This window comes from Scleropages formosus, chromosome 20 (genome assembly GCF_900964775.1).
Source record: "Scleropages formosus chromosome 20, fSclFor1.1, whole genome shotgun sequence".
NCBI lineage: Eukaryota > Metazoa > Chordata > Actinopteri > Osteoglossiformes > Osteoglossidae > Scleropages > Scleropages formosus.
In genome coordinates, this window is record NC_041825.1 from 1 (window position 1) to 26,416 (window position 26,416).

A 26,416-nucleotide genomic window follows, 5' to 3' on the forward strand; every position below is an offset into this window, starting at 1 on the left:
ACTGCGGTAATGTTCTGTGCCACACACGCAGGACACAACCTTGTGTCGCTGCCTCACCGTTACTCCTACTGGTATCCTGAACATTCTACAGTAAAAGCATGGTACTCTTCCGTGATGCAGGGGTACCAGGAGACAAAGTGGATGCTGCAGGTGCTCCTTGCACTTGGCTCCATGTTTTCTTTGACACTCCGGGTTCCAAAAACAAGTTAAAACTTTTCAGAAAACAGCAGCTGATGCCGACTTCTTCACTGACTTCCTGCCTCATGTATCTGATATTCATCTTTTATGCGCGCACACACACGCACACAGATACAGTATATATATTTATACATACAGATATATTTGAGTAGCTTTATATGTTTACCACAGTACTTCCCCGGAGTGCTGTACACAGTGAGCTCTTTAATTTAACCACGATTTACGCTGCTCTCTACCCTGTTCCTAACCAGCCCCAAATACAGTATTTATGCAGCGCTGTGCTGTACTGAAAAATGCTCTTTCGTTCTTGACCCTATTCTGTACTTTTACCATGTTATTCTCAGTGTTCTACACAGGCCTCTTGTCACCCCCCCCACTCCATGCCACACTCTTCTCCTTGGTCGTCAATGCTCTAAACCAGCTCACAGTGCCACACGTGTCCCACAAACCTCCATTTCCTTCCCATTCCTATTAAAAGAAGTGTGATGCGATTGGCTGACGCTGCGTCCCTGTGCACCTCGCGCTACGGTCTGCCGCATGTGGGCCTTCACCAGGGAGCGAGGCTGTTCGTCTCGGCATGCTGGGAAATGGCACACGTTTCCGGGGCTCTGGACCAATGGGCTTCCCGATCTCCTGTCTCGGGATCCGTTCACAAAAGGGGGGGTGGGGGGCACTGAGTGTGCATCACACGAAACAGGATACATGGCTTGTAAGTACGGTAAAAATGTGAACAAGGAGCTTGAGGCATAAAGTCATACATGCTGCAGTTACCGTACATCCCAGAAGCACAGATGCATACACACTTTCAGCATATTATTTCATGGCATGTTTGCTCTTTGTTATTCTCCATTCACAAGCTCCAGTGTACCATGGGTACCGTGGTATTATTGGATTTTAGTTCAAAAGGTGGCAGTGCTCACCTGCTCCTGCCTGTAGTAACAGTCCTGTTTTGTACACAATACCATGGCTGTCTGAGTACCTGTGCACACTTAGGTTTATTCATGTCGTAGAGGTGTTTCTCCGAATTGACGTACAACTCCGTAAACTCAAAATGTGTTTCACCAAAGCACAGAGAAATAGGTACAGACACAGGACTCACAAAGTACAGTGACTTAGTCCAAAAGAACAGTTTCTGCCAGCCTGAGTTTTTTAACAATTGAACAGATAATGTACTGAACGTGTATGGAGCAATTAAGGGACAAGTGGGTCCAAAAGAGATGGGTTTTGACATTCTTCCTCAATGCTGAGAGGGATTCAGTAGTTCCGAGTGAGGGGGGAGGTCATTCCACCACACTGGAGCCAGAACTGAGAGCCTTTGAGCTTATGAATTTGGACCCGTTGTATGTGGGACCGGCGCCGAACAGAGGTGGAGGAGCAAAGCATCTGGATGTGGCGTAGTGAGCTATCAGGTCTTGTAGAAACTGCTGAGCCAGATCTCTTGATGCTCCTGTAGGCCTGCAGGACCTGGTCCTTTGAGTTATTCCTCCTTACTACTTACTCTTTCAGAAGACACCTAGTAAGAAGGAACTTGAGAAGAAGTTCCACACATGTCCAAATTTGTTCACTGTGTGTGGGCTTGTGGTCGTGTGTGTTGTGTTTATTGCGTGTCGGGGGAAGTGACCGTGTGTTCTTCACGTGTATGTTTGGAGAGGGGTACATGTGAGGGTGGCCTTTGTGTTGCAGCGAGATGGAGCCAGTTTATGGACCACAAACTCTATAAGAAACAGCAAGGCCTGCCGTTCTCTGGAGAGCACGGCACACACCCAAACACAGCTGCGTAGTTCTGCTTCGTTCTGGCAATGTACAGATTATTTTTTTTTAATTTTTTTTTTTTTTTTTACAACAGCCAGAGATGCTTTCTGTTGGCGGTGTGTGCGTGTGTGTGTGCCTCTTTGGCTGTGCTTTTCACTGCAGTAGTGTCAGGGAAGAGACGCTGAACCCAGATGAGCCCCGGTCCTGGTGAGGAGGAGGGCTTCGGGCTCCGGTTGTCTGCACGGACTCTCATTTGCATTTATTCACTTAACTGATGCTTTTCTCCAAAGTGACTTAGTGTTAAATTACTCTCATTGCGTGTGAGATACAGAGCTGTGTAACTTTTACCCTATGAGATCAGGGTACTACAGCAGGAGGCGACAATGGGACCCTGGTCCTTCAGGCGCAGTGCTGTAGTAGTTTGATCGTTGGTGTTTTCACAGTTTTGTGCACCAGAAACCTAAATACGCCAAATGAAGTTCGGCAAATAAGAAATAATTTGGGGGCAAACATCTTTTGTGCTGCTGCAACACTTCAGACAGGGCTGAGCAGCGCAGGGGTCAAATGAGAGGACACAGACTAAGGTTCTTCTGCTCCGTCAGATGCCAGAGCTCCTCATCCTCGGGTCCTACTTTCAGCGCCGGCATGCAATTCCTGTGGAGTCAGTGCACACCTAGTCTCATACCGTGTAGATGAGGTGCTGCTGTGGTACACCACCAGACGTGCGAAACGCAGCCACAAGGGTTTATCTCCTGGTGTCACCTGTCATATGATACCTTTCTACTATATCTAATTATTCCATAATAGACTTTGAGATCAGTATATTTTGTCTAGCGAAGTATTTGTTTTATAGAATTTCTGACTAAGCACAGTACAAAGGGTGTTTCACATGGAATCCAAAAATATTTATATTTGAACTTTGCAAAGAATGAAAGTCCTTGTTCCTTAAACCATTGCAGAAAAAGGTACAGAAAATATAACGTACACAGTTGGACACATGCCTGGGTGTGATAACTGTGGCTGGAATTCGGAAGATGCTCTCGATCAGATGCAGATGTGCTTTTCGGCTGTGGACACGGTTTCAGGATGACCATCAGCTCTCCCAGGGCCACAGCTCTGTCCTGAGGGTGGAGAGGGTATCTGGGCAGGCATCCATTTGCACCGCTGGCATGAGTGCACGCCTTTAAATACTACGCCTTGTTTCCAGAGAAAGTTGGATACATTACATGATTTTATTCATTAGTTAAAAATGAAATGCTTGCAAAAAGCTTACGTGCCAAGACTGCTTACCTCTGGCACTGTGCACACTGGTGTATGGTGTTTGTACAGTATAGCATGTAGCACCGACTGTGTGCTGTATAAACACATAAACTGACCGCTGAAGGACCGCATGGACATCCTCGCTAAAGGGAACTAAGGATGAGCTGACCATTGTGTAAACAGCTAGGGATGGAAACATGCAGGGTCGCCCTTCCCCCTCCACATGGAAGATATTGAAATACCATCATTGCGTGCTACTGTAAAAATTATGTGGAAATGAGGAGCAAATGGTATAATTACTAGGAAAGGACATGGACCACAGGACACGAGGAAAGACGATCCACAGAGCTGGGGGTACAGAGGAAGAAGAAGGTGGCCACCGCAGGACCACGAGTGGTGTCGACACGCACACTACAGAGTAGTAAAGCAGACGCAACGCGCTGCGTGCGAGTCCTTGGCCGGAGAACGGCCCCCGTTCCCACAGTAGCTTTGCTCGGAGCTCTGTGGCCGAAGGCATGGAAGCGGGTCGCTGCCAGTCGTTTTAGTGATCAAGTCTTGTAGTCGTTTCTCTATTCCAAAAAGAGAGAAACTTGCCAGCCGTAGTCGCGTTTAACGAAAGAGCCGACACACAATTTAAGCGCAGCGAAGAGACGGCCCTTACTTTTGTTCGCTGTTCTTGGAGCTCCGTTTGGCAGGTGATGTTTGTTTGTGGTTTCCACCTCGTCCAAGATTTTCAAAGCTCCTTTCCGTGCCGCCTTTGTCAGCACTATTTGTTATAATATTGTCACTGTGAGGCAGGTCTCGCTTGTGCACCAACAAGAGCACCAAGAAGAACACTCTGCGCATCAGTGGTGATGCCATTTGGGCTTTTCCACGCCCCGATGCTGCGGTGCAGGGACTCAAAAGCTCGCAATGTGTATGAACCAGTACCAGTTCCTCAGGCATAACAATGTAGCAAACTGGTTAAAACAGCGAATCGGATGCTTCGAAACAGTCTGGCCAAGAGCTTCAATTGCTAACACATGTCTTTTATTCTTAACAAGTACGGCGCAATGGAGCGAAATGCTTAAACTGGCACGCAAGCTCTGCTTGGAGACCCCCCCCCCCCCCCCCCACTACGGCCTTGGCTGTAAACTGTTTAAAAGAAAGAAAGAAGGAAAGAAAGAAAGATTTTGCTCCCATTGCCCATCACAGTTCCAAATACAACATTGTGATTCCTGTGATTACGCTTCACTGTTTGAGGTACAGCCACAGTGCTTTCCACACCGTCCAAATTCAGCAGCTGCGTGACCATCGTTCCGGGTTAAAGGGAAGCAGCAGCATCTGCTCCGATGCCGAGAGTGGAATTTGCGAAGCTGTGTCCGCTTCGAGGACGCAAGGAGTAGGAGTGAGCGAGGACATCGCTGTCCGTTCGGCAGGATGGGCTGGGTGGGCACATGAAGGAAAGGAGTCGGGGCTGTAGGTGGAGGGGCCTCTCTGTTCGGAGCTGGAAGGAGGGCCGGTCAGCCAGTCCACGCGACATGGTCGGTTCCGGTGCCACAGCAATGGTTTCTGGGGACTTGGGTGAGACTCGATTCGACACCCCTTAGACTTCTACTCTAAAGTAGTAAAAGTAGATGTACCTACACATGTACTTGTGTGTGTGTTTTGTTCCGTATGGGTTAAAAAAAATTTGTTCTACATATATACAAGTACACTTTACAAGGAAGAGAAAATAGTTTTAATGTGTAAATATAACCTTGTTTTTTATGCAGATACATATGATAAGACACAGGTAGATGGGCGCGCACACCGTCTGAACCGCCCATACGGGGTCCCGGGGAGGTGGAGCCTAACCTGGCAACACAGGGCGTAAGGCCGGAGGGGGAGAGGACACACCCAGGATGGGATGCCAGTCTACCGCAAGGCACCCCAAGCAGGACTCGAACCCCAGACCCACCGGAGAGCAGGACACGGTTCAACCCCCCGCCCCACCACGCCCCCCCCGCCCCACGTAGACGCACAGAACGCAAGGTTACGCTTTAATGATTGCAAACGGACTGAAACCTAAACTTATTTCCAAGGGGAACAGATAATTTTTCATTATTTAGTGTGTGGAGCAGCAATTCATTTCAGAATAAATGTTCCATAGAAAGCTGCAGTATTTAAGGACGCAGGGCTACAAAGGCTCATACCATGTTTGCGCAGCATACAAGGTGGCAGATCCTCAGTATTGTCATCAAATTATTATTATTGAACAGGTTTTTTTTAAATGTATTTTTCCGTTTTTGCAGCAAAATGCAGAAGCCCCACATGTGGACACCCCCAGGCGAGGGCCCAAATTCGCCCGAGTCTAAAAGCTGGAAAGTGTCCACAGTCTGTCCACTCGGTCCTTTTGCGGCACTTTCCATGCCTGTGCCCTGACCATGTGACACTTTTCTTTTGCACACAGACACTATCCCAAGACCTCCTTCACCAGTGTGGCCGACACCCCGGAGAACTTGCGGCTGAAGCAGCAGAGCAAGATGCAGAGCCAAGTAGGTTTGGGGCCGTGTCCTCCTGCCTCCGCCCCCCCACCACCACCATCCCCGCTGCAGCCATCCAAAGCAAACAGTAGCTGCCCTGTTCGGGGGGGTCGCCTGTTTCAGTTGAGCGTCCGTTTCTCCTTTCCTTCTCTCCTTCGCTCCTCCCAGCAAGGTGAGTCGTGTCCCTCTTACTCCCTTTTAGGGACCTTGTCTCCCAGGCTGGACACACACTTTGACCTCCGCTCTGAAAAACTGGCTCTCGTCTTCACTTTTCACTTCCTTTTCACTTTTGCATCTGTTTTTCTCTGAGGCTGGAAAGGAAAGTGTTTCTGGAAGTTCTGTCCCCGTTTCGTCTTTCCGAAACACCATCGCTCTGCATATATTTCTGTTGCTCTCGAAATAAGCGTGCTGCCTCGCTGCTGCTATTGTCCCAGGCACGTCCGTCCATTTTCACCTTTGTCTCTTGTATGTGTAGGAACAGGAAGTGTTTTATTTCCGGCGCATTCTCGGTTAAGTGCGTTGTACCGCGACGCTGACCTCATTTCCTGTCCGGTTGCACCTGCCGCTGCATCTGTAGCCGCCTGCCTTCCTCGTTTCCTCTTTGTGCCTCTCGGAGACTCTGTCTCGTTGTCGGGCAGCGATGCGCCTGGTTAGTGGACTCCGCTGATGTGGACGGACACACGCACACACGCGGACACACACGCACAGGAGTCTGTAGAACTTGAGCCACGCGTGGAAACACACACACGGTGCAGTGCTTGTTGGTTGCATCGCTGCACTCGGTTCGACGGGACACAATCCCACTTTGCGTTTCCGCTGTTCCTCGTCCATGAGCTCCCGTCCATCATCGCTTCCAACTGTTCTGCGTTTCTCTTCGGCCCAGTAAATTGTCCCGCAGAGGACAGCAGGGCAGACAAGTGTGACCTGCACTTTTGTGCACGCCTGCAAGAGTGCAGCACTCCGCGCTGTCGAACCCGCAGCGCTTACACGCAGGATGTGTACTCTGCACAGTAGACTGTGCCGCTTCGTCCTGCCGCTGTCATGCTCACTGTCGGAGACAGACGTGTGTGTTTGGGCGAAGAGTGGAAGTGCTTGCAGTTAAAATGTGAACCGAAGTTGAAAAGTGCACCAAGGGAATCCGTACGATTCGGTGTCATGAGAAACAAAATCTAGCGAGGTTCTCAAACCTGGTCCACATGAGCCGGAACAAGTTCCCACATAAGGTCATATAACTTCTGGGGGAAAATGTGTCTCGGCATTTCCCACCGTTCAAGTGAACTTGTCTGACACTGGCATCTCACTAATGCACTTTGCAGTGTCTAGTTGTGACTAATGCATATTTCTAATTCCTGCTGGGACGCATATTTTCTACTTCTAGCAGCAAACCGCAGCAGAGCTACAACCATCACTTCTGCAGCGAATGTGGAAAAGATAGTAACCTGCATTGATGCATTTTACATATTTTAATACTGGCCAAAAAAAACTGTCTTTTGATGATATCAGTACAGCTCTAATCACTATTATTAATGTTCCTGTTTCTCTGGGGACATGTGCTGCCAGTGTGGAGGGGCCTCTGTCTTTGTCAAGGGGGGGTGTCCCTCGCCCCCCCACCCCCCTTGTTCCTTCAACACTCTAAGAGATTGAGTGAGTGCGAGCAGCAGCACCCTCTCTGTCTCTCCTGGCAGATGCTGAGTCGGACAGGCATGTGACCCGCAGTCTGAAGGACGCTGTGGTCGAGGCCTTTCGCCCTGCAGCCCCGGCGAGCTGTTTGGTCAATACCTGGTAAAAAGATCATTAGCTGCCCTTCCTGCTCCTCAGCCACATCCGTGTACACCCCTGCAAACAGAAACACATCGCTCTCAAGGAGTGTAGTCCAGCAGCTGTACCGGCTCTCAGTTCCCCTCATGTCGCCATGGCAATGGTGTCCACATGCACCCCTGGTATGTGTGTAGCTGTTGCTGTGTGTGTGCATGCATCACTTGTGACGGAGCACAGGCAAAGATACGCTGTGCTGTCCCACCTCTTTGGCTGGAAGTCCTGCTACAGGAAACAGTGTACCGTCACTAGAGGACCACTTCCTTCTAGGGCCCGCCCACAGGCCCCTTGCTGCACAGTTTCTTGTGGGGAAAAGGACGCCGATAAAAGGGTAAAGAAGGCAGTACTTTATCAATCCCTGCAGGGAAACTCGATACACAGCAGCCAAACACCACACAGACAGCTACAAACTACAGTTGTTACACAGTGTAACAAAGGTGCACCACACATACATGGACCATAATGTGTGGGTCACTAGTGCAGTAACTCTACACAATGTACTGTAGTCACTACAGTCTGTTCTTTGTGTCAGTCTTATTGTCGACCTCCCAGGAGGGGATAGTTGGCGACGGTTTGGGGATGCTGGGCCACCAGCCTGGTCAGAGACAGCTGTAGCTTCACCCATCAATTCACCGTTGAGTAGCTCAGCAGTGCAGAGTAGCTCAGCGATTCTCCTTCATGGGTACAACAGCAGGAGACTGTAGAAAGCGCAGCCTCCTCAGCACACGCCCAGTTCCCATTGGCCGCCCAGGCTGCTGCACACATGTCCTCAGCCAGAGTCGCAGCACAACTTCCAGGGCAGGAGCGGGTTGGCAGCGCGTCAGCTGGAAATGTCATCATCGTGGTTCTCCAGTCGACAGAGAGGGGCTATTGGCTTCCCTGTCCCACGTCGTCAGCACAGCATCCCGTGTCAGCAGAACAGGCTGTTAATGCCCCCCATTCATGTTCGCGCTGGACCGCCGAGTGCCACCCACATGGGCCCTCGCTGTGAGCTGTGGTACTCACAATTGAGCTAATTGTGGTGAAAGAACGCAAGTGACGGCTATTAAGACCGAGCGTAGTCGGAATGGCGCAGGAGTCTGAGAAGCTGTGAAGCACTTCTTTGTTGTTGCATGCTGCTCCTTACGTGTGTGTGTGTGTGTGTGTGTGTGTGTGTGTGTGTGTGTGTGGGTGTCAGTGTATCTGTATCAGAACCATAGATACTGAAATTCACATGTATCTGAGTGGGCCGACCACATACCGTGCAGCTGTAGGCGGCGGGGGGGGGGGGGGGACTGCATTTAGACACACTGTGGGGTGAACCACACATTCACAAGGTGCTGGTTTAACAATGAAAGGAGCGCCGCTCCTTTCACCCTCTGCTGCAAAGTGCGCTCTGAGAAGAAGTACATGAACCGTCGGTGACACGTTTACTCATATTCGGTCTCTCTAAGCTGGTAACACAGGACCTGTATTTACTATATTCCTCAACATGACTGTCTGGATTGACTGTGCTGTGTGCATGGGAGGCGCACGCAGGCTTCGTGCAGCTCGCTTCATGTCCATGAACATGGGTTCGTGCTCTGTTGACTGGGCGCTGATGTCATTTACCGCGTTTGCTGCTGTGTTACAGGTGCTGTACAAGGAAGACTTTGAGAAGAATAAGGGCAAGGGCTTCAGCGTGGTCGCCGACACACCCGAGCTGCAGAGGATCAAGAAAACACAGGACCAGATCAGCAATGTAGGTCCACACTCCCTTTGCTGACCCACTTTCATTTGGTCCGTGGAGCTTTTTTCTTGGCACGTCACACCTCCGTGTTTCCAAAACCGCTGCATAGTCGCAGAATGAGTGTATCGAGGTGCCGGGAGTGCGTACAACTGAGATGTCTCTGAAAATAACCTACGAAGAGAGAGAAGATGCAGATATAGCAGAGCGAGGCAGCTGAATTGGTTGAAGTTTTGTTCCTGGACGCTGAGGGGGGTGCAAGCAGGGTAGACTTTACCACATTTCCCTGATGCTTCGTTGTCACTGCAAGACAAGCTGAAGTCACGTTCCCTGCGCATAACACAGTGCAAAAACGTAACAGATTGGTTGTTTCACACACTGTGGTTCAACAGAACGAATTAATGCTGCTAAGCGACTTTTTATAGAAATTACCAATTGGTGACCAAAGGTTTCTCTTACTTGCTCAGAACTTACCACCATTAGATCTGCAACTTAAACGTGATACATCCACCTTTTCCACCGCTTTTCCCAGAGCCCAGATTGACTTGAAGTGTTGGGGGGATCTGGGTTGAAGGTAATAGGAGATAAGGAGTGATATTCCAGTTAATCTCCAGATATCTCCCAACACCTCTCCAGGTACTCTAGAAGAGTGCTGAATACCACAGTTTTCAAGTGGAGGTGGAATCTTAGGGAATTTTTGAATATGGCACAGATAATTCACCCCGACTCCAACCAAGTGGTCACCGGCTGAATTTGCGCAGCCCTGTGGTCCAATTTCGTACATTAGGTAAAGAAGGAGCCCAACCCATCTCTTTGAATTGGGAAAGGCTGGAAAGTTTCATGCGAGGCGCTTTATCGTTCTTGACAAATCTAGAAATGAAGACATAAATTTTCATGAAAGGAAACAAAGTAAAATATTCATCCAAACAACATTAATTCTCCCAAATAATGTCAGGTGCAGGCGGTCCATGCTGCCAGTTCATGGTGGGCATCGAGCAGGTGATTGAGATCATAGGTGAGAAAAATTCCCTTATCCATAAAAGTGGTGCACAATTTAAAATTTGGAGTATTTGACTCAATTGCAAGTGATTTAGAGAGATTTTATAATGTGAAAGTTAGCTTGAATAGGATGCTAGCTTTAGAAGTGCTACAACTGTTTCTGGGTTCTTCAGGTACAAGAGTACATTGTCAGCAAAAAGGGAAATGCAGTGTTCCTCTTCCTCTTTCCATTCTCAACGCCAGAAATAGCTTCATTGCTCCTAATAGCCTCTCCCACAAGTGGAGGAAGAGGTCGACTTGCCACAAGCGCGTTCTGCCATTTGCATTAAGTTGTTTGCTCGAAGGTTTGGAGTTTAAGCCCAACTAGGATAATAAAGATATTCAGCATCTTAAACATGTTTGAAAAAGCCAGTGTGAAACTCCTTTCTGCTCTGACTCTGCCGGGTTTTCCTTCGAGACAAATGACCAAGGCAGACGCCAGCTTCTTATCCGTAGCAAAGTAGGGCCATGGTTTGGATCCAAAGGTTGCAGGTTCAAGTCTCACCTCCAGCTTTAGTACCCTTACCCTAAAATGCTCCGGTTAAGTTACCCAGCTGTATGAATGGGTAAATAGCTGTAAGTAGCTTAACAAAGCAAGTGGCTTTGGAGAAAAACATCAGATAAATGAATAAATGTAAAATGAACAGCTAACTAGACAAGTCAATCAAGTCTATTGTCATGTCTTTGTTGCACACGTGGACGTGGCCCAAGTACTTGTGCCTCCTGCAGATGGTAAAAGTTAAAGGCAAACTAGGCAGTAAATACACAGACAGTAAATACGACACCCAATAAAGAGACAGTGCTATAACACTGAAACACATACAACAAGACAATATGTGGAGAAACACACATCGGGACAGTGCAGCTGTATGTATGTATGTGTGTGTGGGTGTTGAGTGACCTTATGTCTTGTGGGTGGAGACAATCCCTGAGTCCTGTAGTGCGAGAGCTCGTAGTTCGATACGTCTTGCCCCGAGGGCAGAAGAGAGAAGAGGGTCACCGAGGTCTTCTGCACTGCCATTTGCCTTCCTTAGGCAGCATCTCTTGTACCTTGTTAAGCAGGCAGCTGAGTTCCAGCGCTGTTCTGGCCTAATCTCAGCACCCTCTGCAGTGCTCTGCCAGCATGTGACGCAGCTGCTGAGGATGGACTGCGCAGTGCACCTGTAAAAGCTGCTGGGCAAACAAGGGCACCTTTAGACTTTCTGGAGGTGTCTGAGGACTGACGGTCAACAATGCAAATAAGACTGTACACAAAAAGAACATGTGTGCCAGGAGAGAGAGAGACATCACGTCGACATGACGCTGAAGAGTGGCGACAAGTGTCACAGTTTTGGTTACAATTTTCAACCAAACTAAAGGGTGAGAAGGTGGAGAATTTTATTTTTTTTTTTGTCTTTCTTTAAAATTACACTACTTACAATGAATTTGTTGTATCTGGCACTGTAAGTCATCTTAGGTGTTTAAAAAAAAAAAAAAAAGGGGTGTTTGATGATAACACTGCAAACTTTTTATTGGAAGTAGCTTTGGAGGAAGCGTCTGCTAGGTGAATAAACGTAAACGTAATTGTGGTAGCGTTCCAAGAGTGAGGGATATGACCCTGACTCTTAAGCGTGATGTTCACTGCTGCCTGTAAGACTTGTTTTACTTTGCGTGTTCAAACTTGTACAGCTACAGATAACACTAGTGGCCAGGGAACACAGTGCTGTGGAAGGAGAGTGGATATGAACTCCCTCTGAATTAGGCTGAGTGATGTGTATTCCCCACTCTGAACAGAGGACTGTTGAGGGAATGATGAGTAACTTGATCTCTTGTGCTGTAATTATGGAGCAGATATTGTTTATGATCAAAAGGGAAAAGAGAACCACCCAAAGCAGCGGGGACACGGAGACAGGACCACAAAGCACTGTGTTCTCACCATGGTCCTGTGTCCTGCAAACTCTCATTGAGAACACTTGACAGGTGATGAAATACAATCATAGTTAGAAAGCCTTTGTTTGCGAAATGCTCCATTCTGTCCCAAGCTGTATCCCCCACTCTTGGAACTTGGATTCTCTTACTTTCAGTTTTATCCATGCATCCATTTTCTTGACCGCTTGTCCTGCTAGGGTCGCAGTGGCAATAGGGAGAGCAGAGCAGCCCAGACCCCTGTCTCCGCATCCACAGCTGTTCCCAGGCCAATTTGGAGATACGATCCCTCCGGCGGGTCCTGGGCCGACCTTGGGATCTCGTCCGAGTTCATCTTGCCTGGTATTCCTCCAGAGGGAGGCGCCCAGGGGGCATCCTTGCCAGATACCCGAACCATCTCAACTGGCTCCTCTCAATGCGGAGGAGTAGCGGATCTACTCCGAGTTCTTCCCGGATGTCTGAACGCTTCGCCCTGTCACGGAGAGCGAGTCCCAACACCCTGCAGAGAAAACTCATTTCAGCCGCTTGTATCCGTGATCTTGTTCTTTCGGTCATTACCCAGTTTATGACCAGAGGTGAGGGTAGGGACGTAGACCGACCGGTAAATGGAGAGCTTCGCCTTATGGCTCAGCTCAGCTCCCCCTTCACCACTACATTACTGCTGCCGCTGCTCCCAGTCTGCAGCCGATCTCACGCTCCCTTCTTCCCTCGCTTGTGAGCAAGACCCCAAGATACTTAAAGTCCTCCACCTGGGGCAGATTTTCTCCGATAGTTGGCGCACACTCTCCGGTCCCCTTTCTTAAAGATAGGGACCGCCACCTCAGTTTGCCAATCCAAAGGCACTGCCCCAAGGTCCATGCAACATTGCAGAGACGTGTCAGCCACGACAGCCCCACGGCATTCAGGGCCTTAAGCAATTCTTGGCAAATCTCATCCACCCCCGGTGCTTTGCCACCGTGGAGCTTTCCAACTACCTCAGGGAAATGGACTCTGACAGCCCGGAAGCCTCTGGCCCCGACTCCTGTAAGGGAGGCATATCTCTCGGGTTTAAGAGTTCCTCAAAGTGCTCCTTCCACCTCCCGACAATGTCCTCATCAGAGGTCAGACTTTCTCCACCCTTGCTGAGCACAGCCTGAGCGAAGCTCCTCCGACCCCTTCTGAGCTGCCGGATGGTTTTCCGGAACATCTTCGAAGCCGACCGATAGCCATTTTCCATAGCCTCTCTAAACTCCTCCCACACTCCGGATTTTGCTTCTGCAATCGCGGCCGCTGCTGCCTTTTTTACCTGCTAGAACCTATCTGCTGAGTGAGGAGTCCCCAAAGCCAACCAGGCCCTAAAGGCTTCCTTCTTCACCTTACATTTACAGCTTGATGGCTTCCCTCACTGCTGGTATCCACCAGTGGGTTATTGTGACTGGCACCAACAACCATTTGGCCACAGCCGTACCTGGCTCCTTCCACAATGGAGGTTTTGAACAGGGTCCATCGCACCCGACCCCTATGTTGGCCCTTGCGGGTGGTGGGCACACATGGCCCCCCTTCCCACATTGTCTTTTCGGGCTGAGCGTGGCCAGGTTACGTGGGCTGCCCGGCCACCAGGCGCTCGCCTAGGAACCCTACCCCCGGGCCTGGCTCCAGAGGTAGGTGCTGGTGACCCTATTCTGAGCAGGGTAAATGTTGTACTGCTTACTTTTTCCATGGGGATTTTTGGATCGTGTTAGTCTGCATCTTCACTCCAGATCTGTTTGCCATGGGAGACCCTACCAGGAACATATTGCTCCTGATGATACTGCTCTGGAGATCCCTATATCACGTAAGCCCTTCTGCTGCAACAAGGCCCCGATCCAGGAAGGGCTTTCAGTTTTATAGAAAGACAAAAGCTCCTCCTTTCATCCAATTCATTTGCTGAACTGAGATTTAATAACAGTAATGAACCTTTGGTGCGAAGGCTCCACAATGTCCTCCTGAAAATCACCAAACTGCATTTGTTAAAGCCAGGTTTGGCTCCAGTAATGTACATTATGTTGTGCCTTAAATATTATAAATCTGGTTTTTTTTTCCCCTCTCTTGATGCAAAAAAGGCATTTGACAGCATATATGGGTAATAAGATGTGTAATAACTTCATAAACCAAATTAAGCTCTTATGTTCAAACCCTTCAGCGCAAGTGAATACAAGCACGATTCCCGTTGAAGAGTTTCTCCCTTGGAAGAAGGTGACGGCAAGACTGCCTCTTCTCGGCTTTGCTAGTCACCATAGTGAATGGAGCCATAGGAGCACTAAGGACGTACCTGGTGTAAGAGCATGAGGAGGAGGACTGTCAGGTTTCTCACTGTGCTGGTGATGTGCTTTCATACGTGAGCAATCCTGAAACTTCACCTGAGGCAGTTTTATAGGTGATAAACTGTTATTGTAAACGCTTGCGTTGTAAAATCAGTCTCTCTAAATCACTTGGCTCTGCAGCTGAATAATCCTCCTAATTCCAGTTGACGTTTTCCACTTAAACGGTCACTTAAACTGGCTTCAGATATCTAGGAATTTTTGTTACTACTGATCTTCCAGATACCAGCTATTGATCACTAGTTAAGAGGGTAAAAGAGGATTTACTCTTGTGGACCTCAGCCTTATTCAACTTTTGGTAGATTTAATGTCGTCCGAATGAATGTTTTACCTCGCCTGCTATACCTATTCCAAAATATACCCTGCTAGCTGTCGGCTAACTTTTTACATTACATTAAATTAGACACCTTGGTTTCTTGACTTGTCTGGAACGGTAAAAGACCCAAAATGAAACTCCGAGCTGCGTCAAGTGAAAGCGAAGGCCGGCGCCTCGGTACCGAATATGAGATTTTAAACACGACTGACGGTTCCAGGCCGGAGCGGATTCTCTCCGGGTGGCCGTGGAGTCGGCCTCGCGCTACCCGAGAGCGTTAAGGTCTCCGTCTTTATCCGAAACGTTCGTTGTATTCGACACGTGTAGTTTGGAGATGTGCGATTTGATTTGCGTGACGGCTCTAAGGAATTGCGGAATGGCTGGACAGCCTTCTGGAAGTTACTAGAAAGCGCTACGTGGCCACAGCTGCGATACACTGTGATAGCTCTGTGTACGTGGACATTTCTGCAGTCCCTCAGTGTACAGTCTCTACCTGTGCGGTGGTGTGACCCTGCGCTGTTCGTGAATTAAGAAAAAGAAGAAAAACGCGGTTAACGTTACCACGCGGCAGGTCTCGTTCGTCCTTAGACGTCACGAGCGAACGTCAAATAGTAAGGTTGATGGTACGGCCAAGTCGCACGTTGAGGACTGTGTGGACGCTTTGTCTCGGAACAGGTCTTACTGACTGCCGAACGGTGCTGTTGCTCTTGGCGCTGCACGCTGTCATCGTTCTGATGAAAGTAGTAAGGCAAATTGTCTTGCTTTGCTTTACTCTCCATTGCTTCTACCATCACAGTACACCACGGGTGACCTCAATGTGCTGTCCGCAGTGGGGGGGCACGGTGTTACATGGTGTTACCATGTTACCCGCTGAGACATGGCGTGGAGTAGAGCTGAGTGAGCGACCGAACGAACGAACCGGGTTATCCCCCATGTTCTGTAATACGTTCAAAAGGAGGAGGAGGATCTTAGTGCAATAAAATGTGGTCCTAGGTGTGGCTATGTGTTTCCTCTGTGAAAAATTCCTGGAACAGCCCCCCCCCCACCCCCCTTTCCTGCAGGTATAGGTACAGACCTGCCTGTCCCCAGAAGGGAAGAATTTTCTGGAAAAGGGACCCTATAGTTACAGCCCTTTCGATGTGGGCTGTTGGCATGTGAAGAACACATCATGTCTACTCCATAGCGCAGCAGTGTTGTTCCTCTTGTCTTTCCAGAGCTCTCTGTGTGTGACAGTTGCTCATTGTTTCCCTCGTAAGCGATTCAATGGCTTTAATGACTGCCTGCGCACGCACACGCGCAGCCTTCACCGGACAGTGTTTTCACGAGGATTACTTGTGTTTTCACACATTCTTCTTGTGAAGTGAGACATTGCCTCGCTGCTATTTCAGGTGCTTCTTCACGAGGTGACTGACTCACGCTCGCTGGGATGTGAGACTCATGTGGATGAGCTCTGACTTGTTGCCCCACCCTCTCCTGTGGTCTCTTACTCATTACCTGTTCGCCGGGTCACATGGTGCTCATTGGCAGCGCGGCGCCACGTCATCCCCGGCGCTCGTGTCCTTCTTCCAAAAACGGACTTATGTGCTGCACTGTACCTAATAAGGAAGGAGTTGGGTGTGGGCGTGGTGGTAGGGGGGGCTTGGGGCTGCTGGGAGCTTGAGTGCCCCCTGCTGACAGTTTCATGGAGCTGCGACATCCGTTAACGTGACGGTTTTTTTTCTTTGTTCAATCAGAGCTCAAGAGTTCGGGAGTGAAAATGAAAACAGGTTCCCTGGAATCCTGCAGCATGCGTTTGTATCAACGCTCCTTCTTGCTCTGAGGCTTCAGTTCGGTCCAGAAGGTGTCGACTGCATCAAAATCTCTCTTGACTCTAACGGTGTACAACCGTACTATGGCACGGTGTCGCTCGGACTGCGGGGCAGCTGAAAAATACGCCGAGTTATTGCTTATTAGGGAGTGTGAGCGTGTGGTGCCCGGTGCCCAGAGTCGGTTCTCCTACCCGAGGTTTACTCGACACCTTTGTGTTGCAGATTAAATACCATGAGGAGTTTGAGAAGAGCAAGATGGCCGGAGAGGTGCCTTCCCCTCAGTCCAATGCCTATCCAGGTGCGTTCCCCCCACCACCCAACCTGCGGACTTTAAGCGGGTTGCACGGATCTGCAGTGCTCGACGCAATGGAGATCTCCTACTGGAAGAGCGGCGATTCCTCTTCTCAGAGGACATGTGAAAATATTAGAAAGACGCACGTCGTCCACGTGCTTCTTTCCAGTTCGCAAAGCACGTGTTTGCGCAGCGCTATCACTTGAAGTGTGGGAATAGCCTTTGGGAAGTCGGGGGGGGGGTGTCCTTCCGGCATGACTCCTGCTGCCTTTGTGCCCCCAGCTTTTCAGCAGCAGCCGGCAGACGTTCAGAACTACCACGGCGGTGCGGGACCCGAGCCGACGCGCCACGCCGCCGCTGCGCCCCCTCCAAGCACCGGGGTGAGATGCTCTCTCTTTGCGGCGTGCCGCCGAGCACAGACGGACAGGCACTTGGCGTTTGCGCACAGCGCTAGTTAGGAGCGTCACTCTTCCTCGTCTGCAGGACTCGTGTCCATTTACATTTGTTGTACTGTGCTGTGGATGAGGCTCCGCACGCGGCGTGTCTAACTGAGCATCTGTGTGCAGAAACGCTACCGGGCTGTGTACGACTACATGGCGGCCGACGAGGATGAGGTGTCCTTCCAGGACGGCGACGTGATCCTGGACGTGCAGCAGATCGATGAGGGCTGGATGTACGGCCGCGTGGAGCGCACCGGTCAGCAGGGCATGCTGCCCGCCAACTATTTGGAGGCCATGTGAAAGACCGGCGGGGCGGGGCAGGGCGGGGGTGATGTAGCGGTTGGGGTTAGAAATGGCGAGAAGAGCGCCAGAGCGGTGTGTCATCTCATACAAACACACATTCCTTTCTGTTTTGCTTCTTTTCCCTTACCGAGTTGTGTTTACGTTCAAAGGGCGCCACCCACTCCCAGCTATCCTGAAGCTCCGCTTTCGCCGCACGCTCCCTCCTGCCGAGTCTTCGTCCGCTTCTCTGTCTGTGTCCTTGTTCACCTGAAGCGCAGAGTCTCGAGTGGAACTTATGGCTTAGGTGACGCACAGTGGCCGCGAAGCGCCTCCCTCCTTCCGTCTGTCCTTTTCTCTCGCGCTCCTCCGAAATATAGGAAACGCCCACATACGACATACAATGGCAGAACGCAACCCGCAGCCTTCGCTTGTCACTCTCTCGCTCGTTGTCGTGGTTTGAGAGAGCCCTTAAAGTGGCGCAGCAGGTTCGAATCCCACCTACTGCTGTAGTACCCTTGAGCAAGGTACTTTACCCTCAGCTGCTCCAGTAAAACTACCCAGCTGTACGAATGGGTACCGCGTAGGTGGCTTGATGGAGGAGAAAAGCGGACGTCCCCTGTGCTGCATTCCACAGCTCTGTGGCTCTTAAACAGTCGCTCTGCACTTTCATCATTGGACATCGTCGCTTCGCAGTCCAGCGTCCCGTTTGTTCCCTTAAGCAACGAGAATGTGCTCTCGTCTGAGGGATCTCGTCGGGGTCGCGATCCCTTACCTTCATCGGTGCCCGATCTTTTCCAGCAGCAGGAGCACCTTAGCGTGACGGCAAATCGAAAAACAAAATCTTTCCAAAGTGTCATTCCGTGGGGCGACCGACTTCTGCGCTCTGTCCCTCGCTGCCGAAATGTGCTTTTTCTCAAACTGTTTTTTTTATTTGTTTAAAAGCTCTTTGCAGATGTACAAATGTTTGTCAATCCATATATAAAACATTCCCTATGCAAAACACACGAGTGCATTTCTTTGCGTCTTTCCTTCTCGTCAGTCTGGGGATCATCGGTGTGCTTTGGGCAATTAAACCTGTTTTTTTTTTTTTTTTTTTTTTGAGGTTCTGCTTGTGCGGCAGCAGCAGCATCGCGTTCCCACTTGTCACGTAAGGCATGTTTTCCAACAGCTCGGTTTGTGAAAAGTGAATCCGTCCAGCGTGAGGCGCGCAGTCCCCTTCAGAAAGGTTTGACAAAAGGCCTTTGATTACCGAGTGACAAAACCAACACTCGAGGCCACGGGAGTGCGAACCGACCAGCGTTGCACTGGACGTTAACTGCAGCTTCACGATCCGCTGATGTATGGATGAGTGACCCGGTGTAAGTAGTGCATCTAGAAGTCTTGCAAGTTTGTGCGCCACCGTTTCTGACCGACAGGAGCTCCCTGCGAGGCGTGCGGTAAAAGAGGTATTTGAGCCATACCGCGTTGTGTCCTCTTTATGCCCCCCCCCCCCGACTTCCTGTGCGCACGGAAGGAGGACGCAGGCTCTTCCGGAGACTTTGAACATTTTACAACAAAGTATATCTGAAAAAAAGAAAGATCGTCATCTAAAAATGACCCCTTTGTCTCACCTGCAAATTTATACGCTACTTAAACTGTACAATTTCAGTTGCAGCAGCTGTGCAAAAGCTCACGGGGTCACACGTATTGGACTGCGTGCTCACGGCTTCAGGAGAAGATTAAAGGACACGGAAACAAGGGATAAATCTCATTAATATGCCAGTGGGATTTACAGGCTAATGTTTCCGAGGTGGATCCACACGCGGAAGCGAACTCGCTTTTGCTGCTGCCACGTGGTCATTCTGAACAACGTGTCACTTTGGCGCCACCACGTGGTAGCGGTGAGAATTAGTCAAGACTTCCATTACCATACTTTTTACCGCGATGCGTTAAAAGTGCCAGCTGACTGCGTGTTAGGTGTGGAAATTAAAAATAACGCAAAAGTAAATAATAAAAGCAAGTCGTCAGTGTGGGAATCGCGAATAGAAAAGTCATAGGTTCGAATCCCACCTCCAGCTTGAGGCACTTACCCAAAGTTGCCGCAGTAAAAATGAGCCTGCATACAAATGGGTCACGAACAGTATGTGGTTTACCCTGGTAAGTGGCTGTAGAGAAAAGCGTCAGTTCAGCGGCATGCTGTACCCTGCTGAGCACTTTCAGTTTCACACACAAGCTGAAGAAGGGGAAAGGAAGACACCACTGGAGCAGCAACTGCGACACGAATAATTCCGTCTTATTAACTTTTATGGAGTTGAATCCACAGAAAAAAAGAAAAAAGGAGTTAAACGTGACCTTTTCCACATCCGCACTCGGGTGAAACACGAACCGAAATTGCGCGCTATTTTCCTTTTCTCCACCAGGTGCACATTTGCGACATAGTTTACCGTTGCCATGGCGACAGTGAGGGAGGCGTGCAAACATGCTGTACTGGTGCCAGTCACTCATTCAGTCCCTCAGTCCCTCAAGCAGCGGGAGAGCGAGCGGCTCAGTTAGGCGCCCGTGTCCGGCGTCCCGTCCGGATCAGCAGCGAGAGGGGAACGCGGGGGCCCCGGGTGCGAGCAGTGACATGGAGGAGACGTTGCGTTCGGGCAAAGCGCCCAAGAGCCCCGCGGAGCACAAGACGAGCGCCATGAGCGTCTTCAACGAGCTGCGTCTGGAGGGGAAGCTTTGCGACGCCGTCGTTAAGGCCAGTGGCGTGGAGTTCAGGGTCCACAGGGTCATCCTTTGTGGCTGCAGCTCCTACTTCCGGTGAGCTTTGCGGGGCGTCTGCACCGGACGCGGCGCCCGCTTTCTCCCGGCGGGGGATCCGGCGCTCGGCTGTGGCGCCCGGACACACCGGTAGTTAGCGGTGCGGAGAAACACGGCGTCCTCCGTAGCGTCACTGGACACTGTGCACTAAACGCTGTACAGTATAAACACTTCACACTGTGCACTATAGACTAAACACTACACACTGCACAGTATACATTCAACTTATGCATTGTGCACCGTACACTACTTGTAGCAGACGTCCCTTTAGGCAGGAGTTTCACGCAATCGGGACATTTTCCGCTTAAATTCCCGCGGAAGCTCAACAGGAGCTCAAGGCCGCGAACCTCGGTCTCCGCGTCACCGAAATAATTCCTGTGGACGGAGAGACGAGTAAATGGGCGAGTGAGTGACGCCGCTGAACTGTCCCGCAGCGCTCTTTTCACCAGTGACTGGTGTGACACTCAGATGGCCGTGTACAGCTTCCCCGGCGTGTCCCCCGAGGTGATGAGGCTCATCGTGGAGTACGCCTACACGTGCGCGGTGCCCGTGACGCCCGACAACGTCGAGCGTCTGCTGGCGGCCGCCGACCACTTCAACGTCATGGGCGTCGTGCGCGAGTGCTGCCGCTTCCTGGAGGGCCAGCTGAGCCCCGACAACTGCATCGGCGTCTACAAGTTCGCCAGCCTCTACTTCTGCCCCGAGCTGCGGCAGCGCGCCTACCTCTTCATCCTGCACCACTTCGAGGAGGTGGTGCGCTCCTCCGACGAGTTCCTGGAGCTCGAGGCGCTGCAGCTGTGCGACATCATCGAAAAGGACCACCTGAACATCAAGCGGGAGAGCGTGGCGTTCGAGGCCGTCCTTCGCTGGATCGCTCACGCGCCCTCGGGCCGCAAGCGCCACATCTCCCTTCTGCTCTCCAAGGTGATTGACCGATCGCGGCGAAACGACGGCGTCCGCCTCCGGCCCTCGAGAGGCCCGTTCTCGGTTGCTCGTTGGGTCGAGGCCTCGATGTAAATGTTCCGCGTTCGACAAGCGAGCGTCGGCGGTGAACCGGAGAGGCGCTGCCGTTGGTCGGAATGATGCTACATCTTTACGTGCGTTTGGCACGCCTTTACTCCGCAGACACGTTTCTCCACAGCGACGTGCGGCGAGTTACCCAGCGTTTACCCGACACTGCGGTCGTGGAGCCCTTTGTCCAGCAGAGCAGTGTGACGCACTCATTCACGCACGTGCACACGCGCGCCATGAGCAAGTTAGATTGCCCGCATCACGTCTCCGGACTGCGGGAGGCACCCGGAAGAAACCCACGTGAACGCGGGCAGGAACATGTACGCTCCGCGCAGACCGAACCGGGATCGAACTTATCTCCAACGGTGCAGCGAGGCGCCAGCGCTACCCGCCGTACCACCTTACACTAGACACCCGGAAATGTAACCCGGAGATGCGACACTGCCAATGTTCAACTAAAGCATGGTGTGTGCGCGTGTGTGTGAGAGAGATGCTTTGTTCCTCAGTCAGCAAGCGCTCCCTCCCCCTCTCTCTCTCTCTCTCTCTTCCTCTTTGCTCAGGTGAGACTGGCGCTGATGGACACCAACTACTTCATGAATAACGTGAAGAACAATGAGATGGTGAAGCACAGCGAGGAGTGCAAGCCCATCATCATCAACACCCTCAAGTCCATTTATCACCTGACCACGAACGAGACGCGCGGCTCCGACTTCCAGAACCCTCTGACCCGGCCGCGCCTGCCCTACTCCGTCCTGCTCGCCATCGGCGGCTGGAGCGGCAGCAGCCCCACCAACGGCATCGAAGCGTACGACGGCCTCACCGACCACTGGCTCAACGTGACGGTGGAGGAGGAGAGCCCCCGAGCGTACCACGGCGCCGCCTACCTCGACGGCTTTGTGTACTGCATCGGCGGCTTCGATGGAGAGGAGTACTTCAGCAGCGTGCGCAAGCTGAACCCCGTGACGCGCACCTGGCACCAGGCGGCCCCCATGCACTCGCGCCGCTGCTACGTCAGCGTGGCTGTGCTCGAAGGCCTCCTCTACGCCATGGGCGGCTTCGACGGCTACGTGCGTCTCGACTCGGCGGAGCAGTACGACCCCGAAGCCAACCAGTGGACGGTGGTTTCCAGCATGCACGAGCGCAGGAGCGACGCCAGCGCCACCACCCTTCGCGGCAAGGTAGGTCACGGCGCGCTCGGCCCCGGTCCACGCGAGCGCCGACGCCTCCGTAGATACGGAGGAAGCAAAGCGCTCTCGCCCCGGCCGCTCCGCGTGGCAGTGTCGTACAATGAGTGGATTTTGCGCCGAGAGAGAGAGAGAGAGAGAGAGAGAGAGAGAGCCCCATCCAGGGTGCGTCCTTTGCCCCACCACACGCGTTCGAGATGGGCTCCGGACCACCCCGCCCTGCGTTAGGTCGATCAGTTGTCAGTAACAACGGATCAACAAAATATCTGCTGTCGACCAGCAGTGAAACGATGTCCGTAAAAAATTGAGGACAAAGTAAATTAGACTGAGGGCTGAGAGCGTAAGGAAGACTCTTGAGTGTTTCCTTCTGCTCCAAGGTGTACATCTGCGGAGGCTTCAATGGAAACGAGTGCCTCTCCACCGCCGAGCACTACAATCCCGAGAGCAACCAGTGGACCCTCATTGCCCCCATGAGGAGTCCCCGTAGCGGAGTCGGGGTCATTGCGTACGGAGAGCAGGTCTATGCAGTGAGTACCTAATCCCGCAGGCCTCCGACGAGCAAAAACGAAAGTGGCGCGACGGCGCGGGGTCCGAAACGGGATTCCTTCGCCTAAGAACACGTGGGAATGTGGAGAAGGCAGCGATGCCGGGAGCGATGGCTGCGCGCTCGCCCTTTAAACTGGTGCTCGACCCTCGTTCTCTCCCAGGTAGGAGGCTTCGACAGGGCCAACCGGCTGCAGAACGCTGAGGCCTACAACCCGTTGACCGACAGCTGGCGCGCCGTGCCCACCATGTTCAACCCACGCAGCAACTTTGGGATTGAGGTGATGGACGACCTTCTCTTCGTAGTGGGAGGCTTCAACGGCTTGTACACCACCTTCAACGCGGAGTACTACGACCAGAAAACGGACAAGTGGTATAAAGCCCACAACATGGGCATCTTTCGCAGCGCGCTCAGCTGCTGCGTGGTGCCCGGCCTTCCCAACGTCCACGAGTACGTCGTCCCCAGGGACACTCTGCAGAGTCCGCGCAAGAAACTCAAGCTCTCTACCTCCCACTGCATGCTCTCCATGTGACCGACTCACTTACAGCACAACCCTTTGAGCTCGCAATGAAAATAAACCATCCGCGTCAGTTTGCATCATGGGAAATGAGTGCAGGATTCTGGATGCGTGCTTATTCCTCCAAATGGCGCAACCGCGTGTCCGGAATCACTGGGCACGAGGGGGGTGCGTGCACCCTGGATGGGATGCCATTCCGTCACAGGGGAGTCATACATTCGCTCACATTCACACGCTACAGGCCATCTGGCATCACCAGTGCATCTGAACTGCATGTGTTTGAACGGTGGGAGGAAACCGGAGCACCCGGAGAAATCCCACGCACACACGGAAAGCGCACAGCTGGTGTCCCGCAGGGCCCAACGGTAGAGTATAAACGTTTCCAAAACAGTAACAGTACCAATAAACAAACTAACAGTGACAGCACACGGGAAGCAGTGTACAGAACTGGTAAAAATGTTTCTAAAACAGTAACATGATGAATTTGTGTTGTTTTTTTTTTTAATAATAAACTGGGGAATATCCGGACATCCTTTGTACCCTCTACTTCGGTCCAGGCAGTGCAAGCGTTTCCGACGATAATGGTACTTGCTGTCTGCAACGTTTCAGTAGCTTCGGCTTAATTACTACAGAGGAAATTACCGTGGCAATTGGCTCTATGAAAGGTACAACCTGTCCTTTAGACCCAGTCCCCACTAAATTACTGAAAGCCGCAGTTTCCGTGCTTGCAGAACCTATTGTTAATATTAATACGTCGCTACTAAATGGCTGTGTTCCAAAAGGTCTTAAAATCACCATTATTAGACCTACTGAAGAAATCAGATCTGGACTGTAATAACCCATGTAATTACAGACCCATCTCCAATCTACCGTTTTTATCCAAAATTGAAAAATATCTTAATCATAATATATATGATTGAGAAATTTCAATCTGGTTTCCGCACTGGTCACAGCACTGAAACGATGCTCAGATGTGTTGTTAATGATATTCTCACCACTTCTGATGCTGCTCAGATCTCTATTCTTATGTTACTGGACTTGAGTGCTGCATTTGACACTCTAGACCAGGGGTGTCCAAACTACGGCCCGCGGGCCAACTGCGGCCCGCGGGTCAGTTTTTATTGGCCCGCAGCAAATTCTGAAAATATAATTGAATATGGCCCGCACATGGCGCTTGAGCTCAACTCTGTTGCACTTCTCAGTTTCAACACTAGATGGAGCCAGTCACAGAAAAGGTGCTTCTCCACTAAACAAAATTAAGCAAAGAAAAATATTTACCACGAGTCACCAGAAATGGCAGCACCGAAGAAACGCAAGATAGCAAGTGAGTGTAGAAGATTTCAAACACGGTGGGAAAATGAATATTTCTTTAAAGAAGTGAGGTAGAAATACACACAGTAATCATGTGTCAATATGTCACCTCCTGTGTGTGGCCCGGGCCGTTGCTTATTTTTCTGTATTTGGCCCTCACCAAAAAAACTTTGGACACCCCTGCTCTAGACCATAGTATCCTACTGAGTGGACTTGGACACCTGGTTGGACTGAGAGGTACGGTTCTGAAGTGGTTTGACTCGTATTTAGCTAACCGTGAACAATTTGTACTGAAATCTGATGACTGCACCCCCTCCATCTCAACTACGGTTCAGTATGGTGTGCCTCAGGGCTCTGTGTTAGGTCCATTACTGTTCTCACTCTATATGTTACCATATTATTTGCAAATGGTGTGAATTTCCACTCATGCCAATGACACAGTTATATGTTTCATTGCATCCTGATGATCCATCACATGTAGTGTGTTTCACCAGTATAAAATTATGGATGAGTAAAAATTTTTCCCTGTTGGATGGGAAGCTGTCATTTGTATCTCATGTAAATGCTTTGACTAAGTTGTGCTTCCTTCAGTTAAGAAGCATAGCTAAAATGCAGCAATTCCTTTGTAGACGGGATTCTGAGAAACTGGTTCATGCTTTTGTTTCCAGCAAGCTGGATCACTGTAATGCTTTGTCGTCAAGTTGTCCGTACCAGACTGTATCCAGGCTACAGTTGGTACAAAATGCTGCTGCGCGAACTGTCACTAGAACTAGGAAGTTTGACCATATAACACCGGTACTTAAATCACTGCATTGGCTCCTGGTCACATCTAGAGTCGATTATAAAATCCTACTTTTGACATATGAGGCAGTACATGGCATTGCTCCTGCATACCTTTGTGACATTGATTCTTATGTCCCAAGACGATATTTTTGTTTATCTAACTCCTTTTGGCTGTGTTCGTTTTCCCCACCTCTAAGCCACTGCATATTAAATTTACTTGTTTAAGTTGCAAATTACTATTTCTCAGTGAACACTGTCTCCCTATAAGACCTGAGGAGGCCCACCGGCGGTCACAGACACACCCCATGCCGACTAAAGATGATGAGCAAATGCCATGATGCCTTTCCTCCAAAGCGATTTCCAATTAACTGTTTCTCTAATTCTTTTTGAGATGTATGTTGCTTTGGAGGAAAGCATCTACCGAATAAGTACATGTAAAAAGCTTTAACTTTATTAGTTGAAGGAGTTTCAGCAGGTTGTCTGTGATTCATCAAACTTAAGGTAAGAACCTCAATTAAAAGTACAGCAATAACAAGAAAGGGATATGAACCAACAACCTTCACCCTACAAGTGAATAGCTGTAAATGCAACCTGAGCCCATTAATTTGTGAATTTCTTTGCATCACCT

General features: G+C 50.5%; 2 protein-coding genes across 2 annotated transcripts; both read left to right on the forward strand.

Moving 5' to 3' along the window:
• Positions 1–5,636: 5,636 nt before the first annotated feature.
• LOC108919699 (LIM and SH3 domain protein 1-like) lies at positions 5,637–18,653 on the forward strand (the record flags this gene model as incomplete). The annotated part of the gene is made up of 5 exons (XM_029246849.1): positions 5,637–5,726; positions 9,142–9,249; positions 16,860–16,935; positions 17,212–17,309; positions 17,496–18,653. Coding segments are annotated over 5 exons (546 nt in total), but the record flags the coding sequence as incomplete, so codon positions are not given.
• Positions 18,654–20,195: 1,542 nt separating this feature from the next.
• LOC108919513 (kelch-like protein 10) lies at positions 20,196–24,402 on the forward strand. Its single transcript, XM_029246898.1, has 5 exons — positions 20,196–20,438; positions 20,873–21,362; positions 22,010–22,627; positions 23,011–23,160; positions 23,341–24,402. Exons 1-5 carry the CDS (start codon positions 20,257–20,259, stop codon positions 23,707–23,709), a joined length of 1,809 nt encoding a protein of 602 aa, XP_029102731.1. The 5' UTR covers positions 20,196–20,256; the 3' UTR covers positions 23,710–24,402.
• Positions 24,403–26,416: the final 2,014 nt, after the last annotated feature.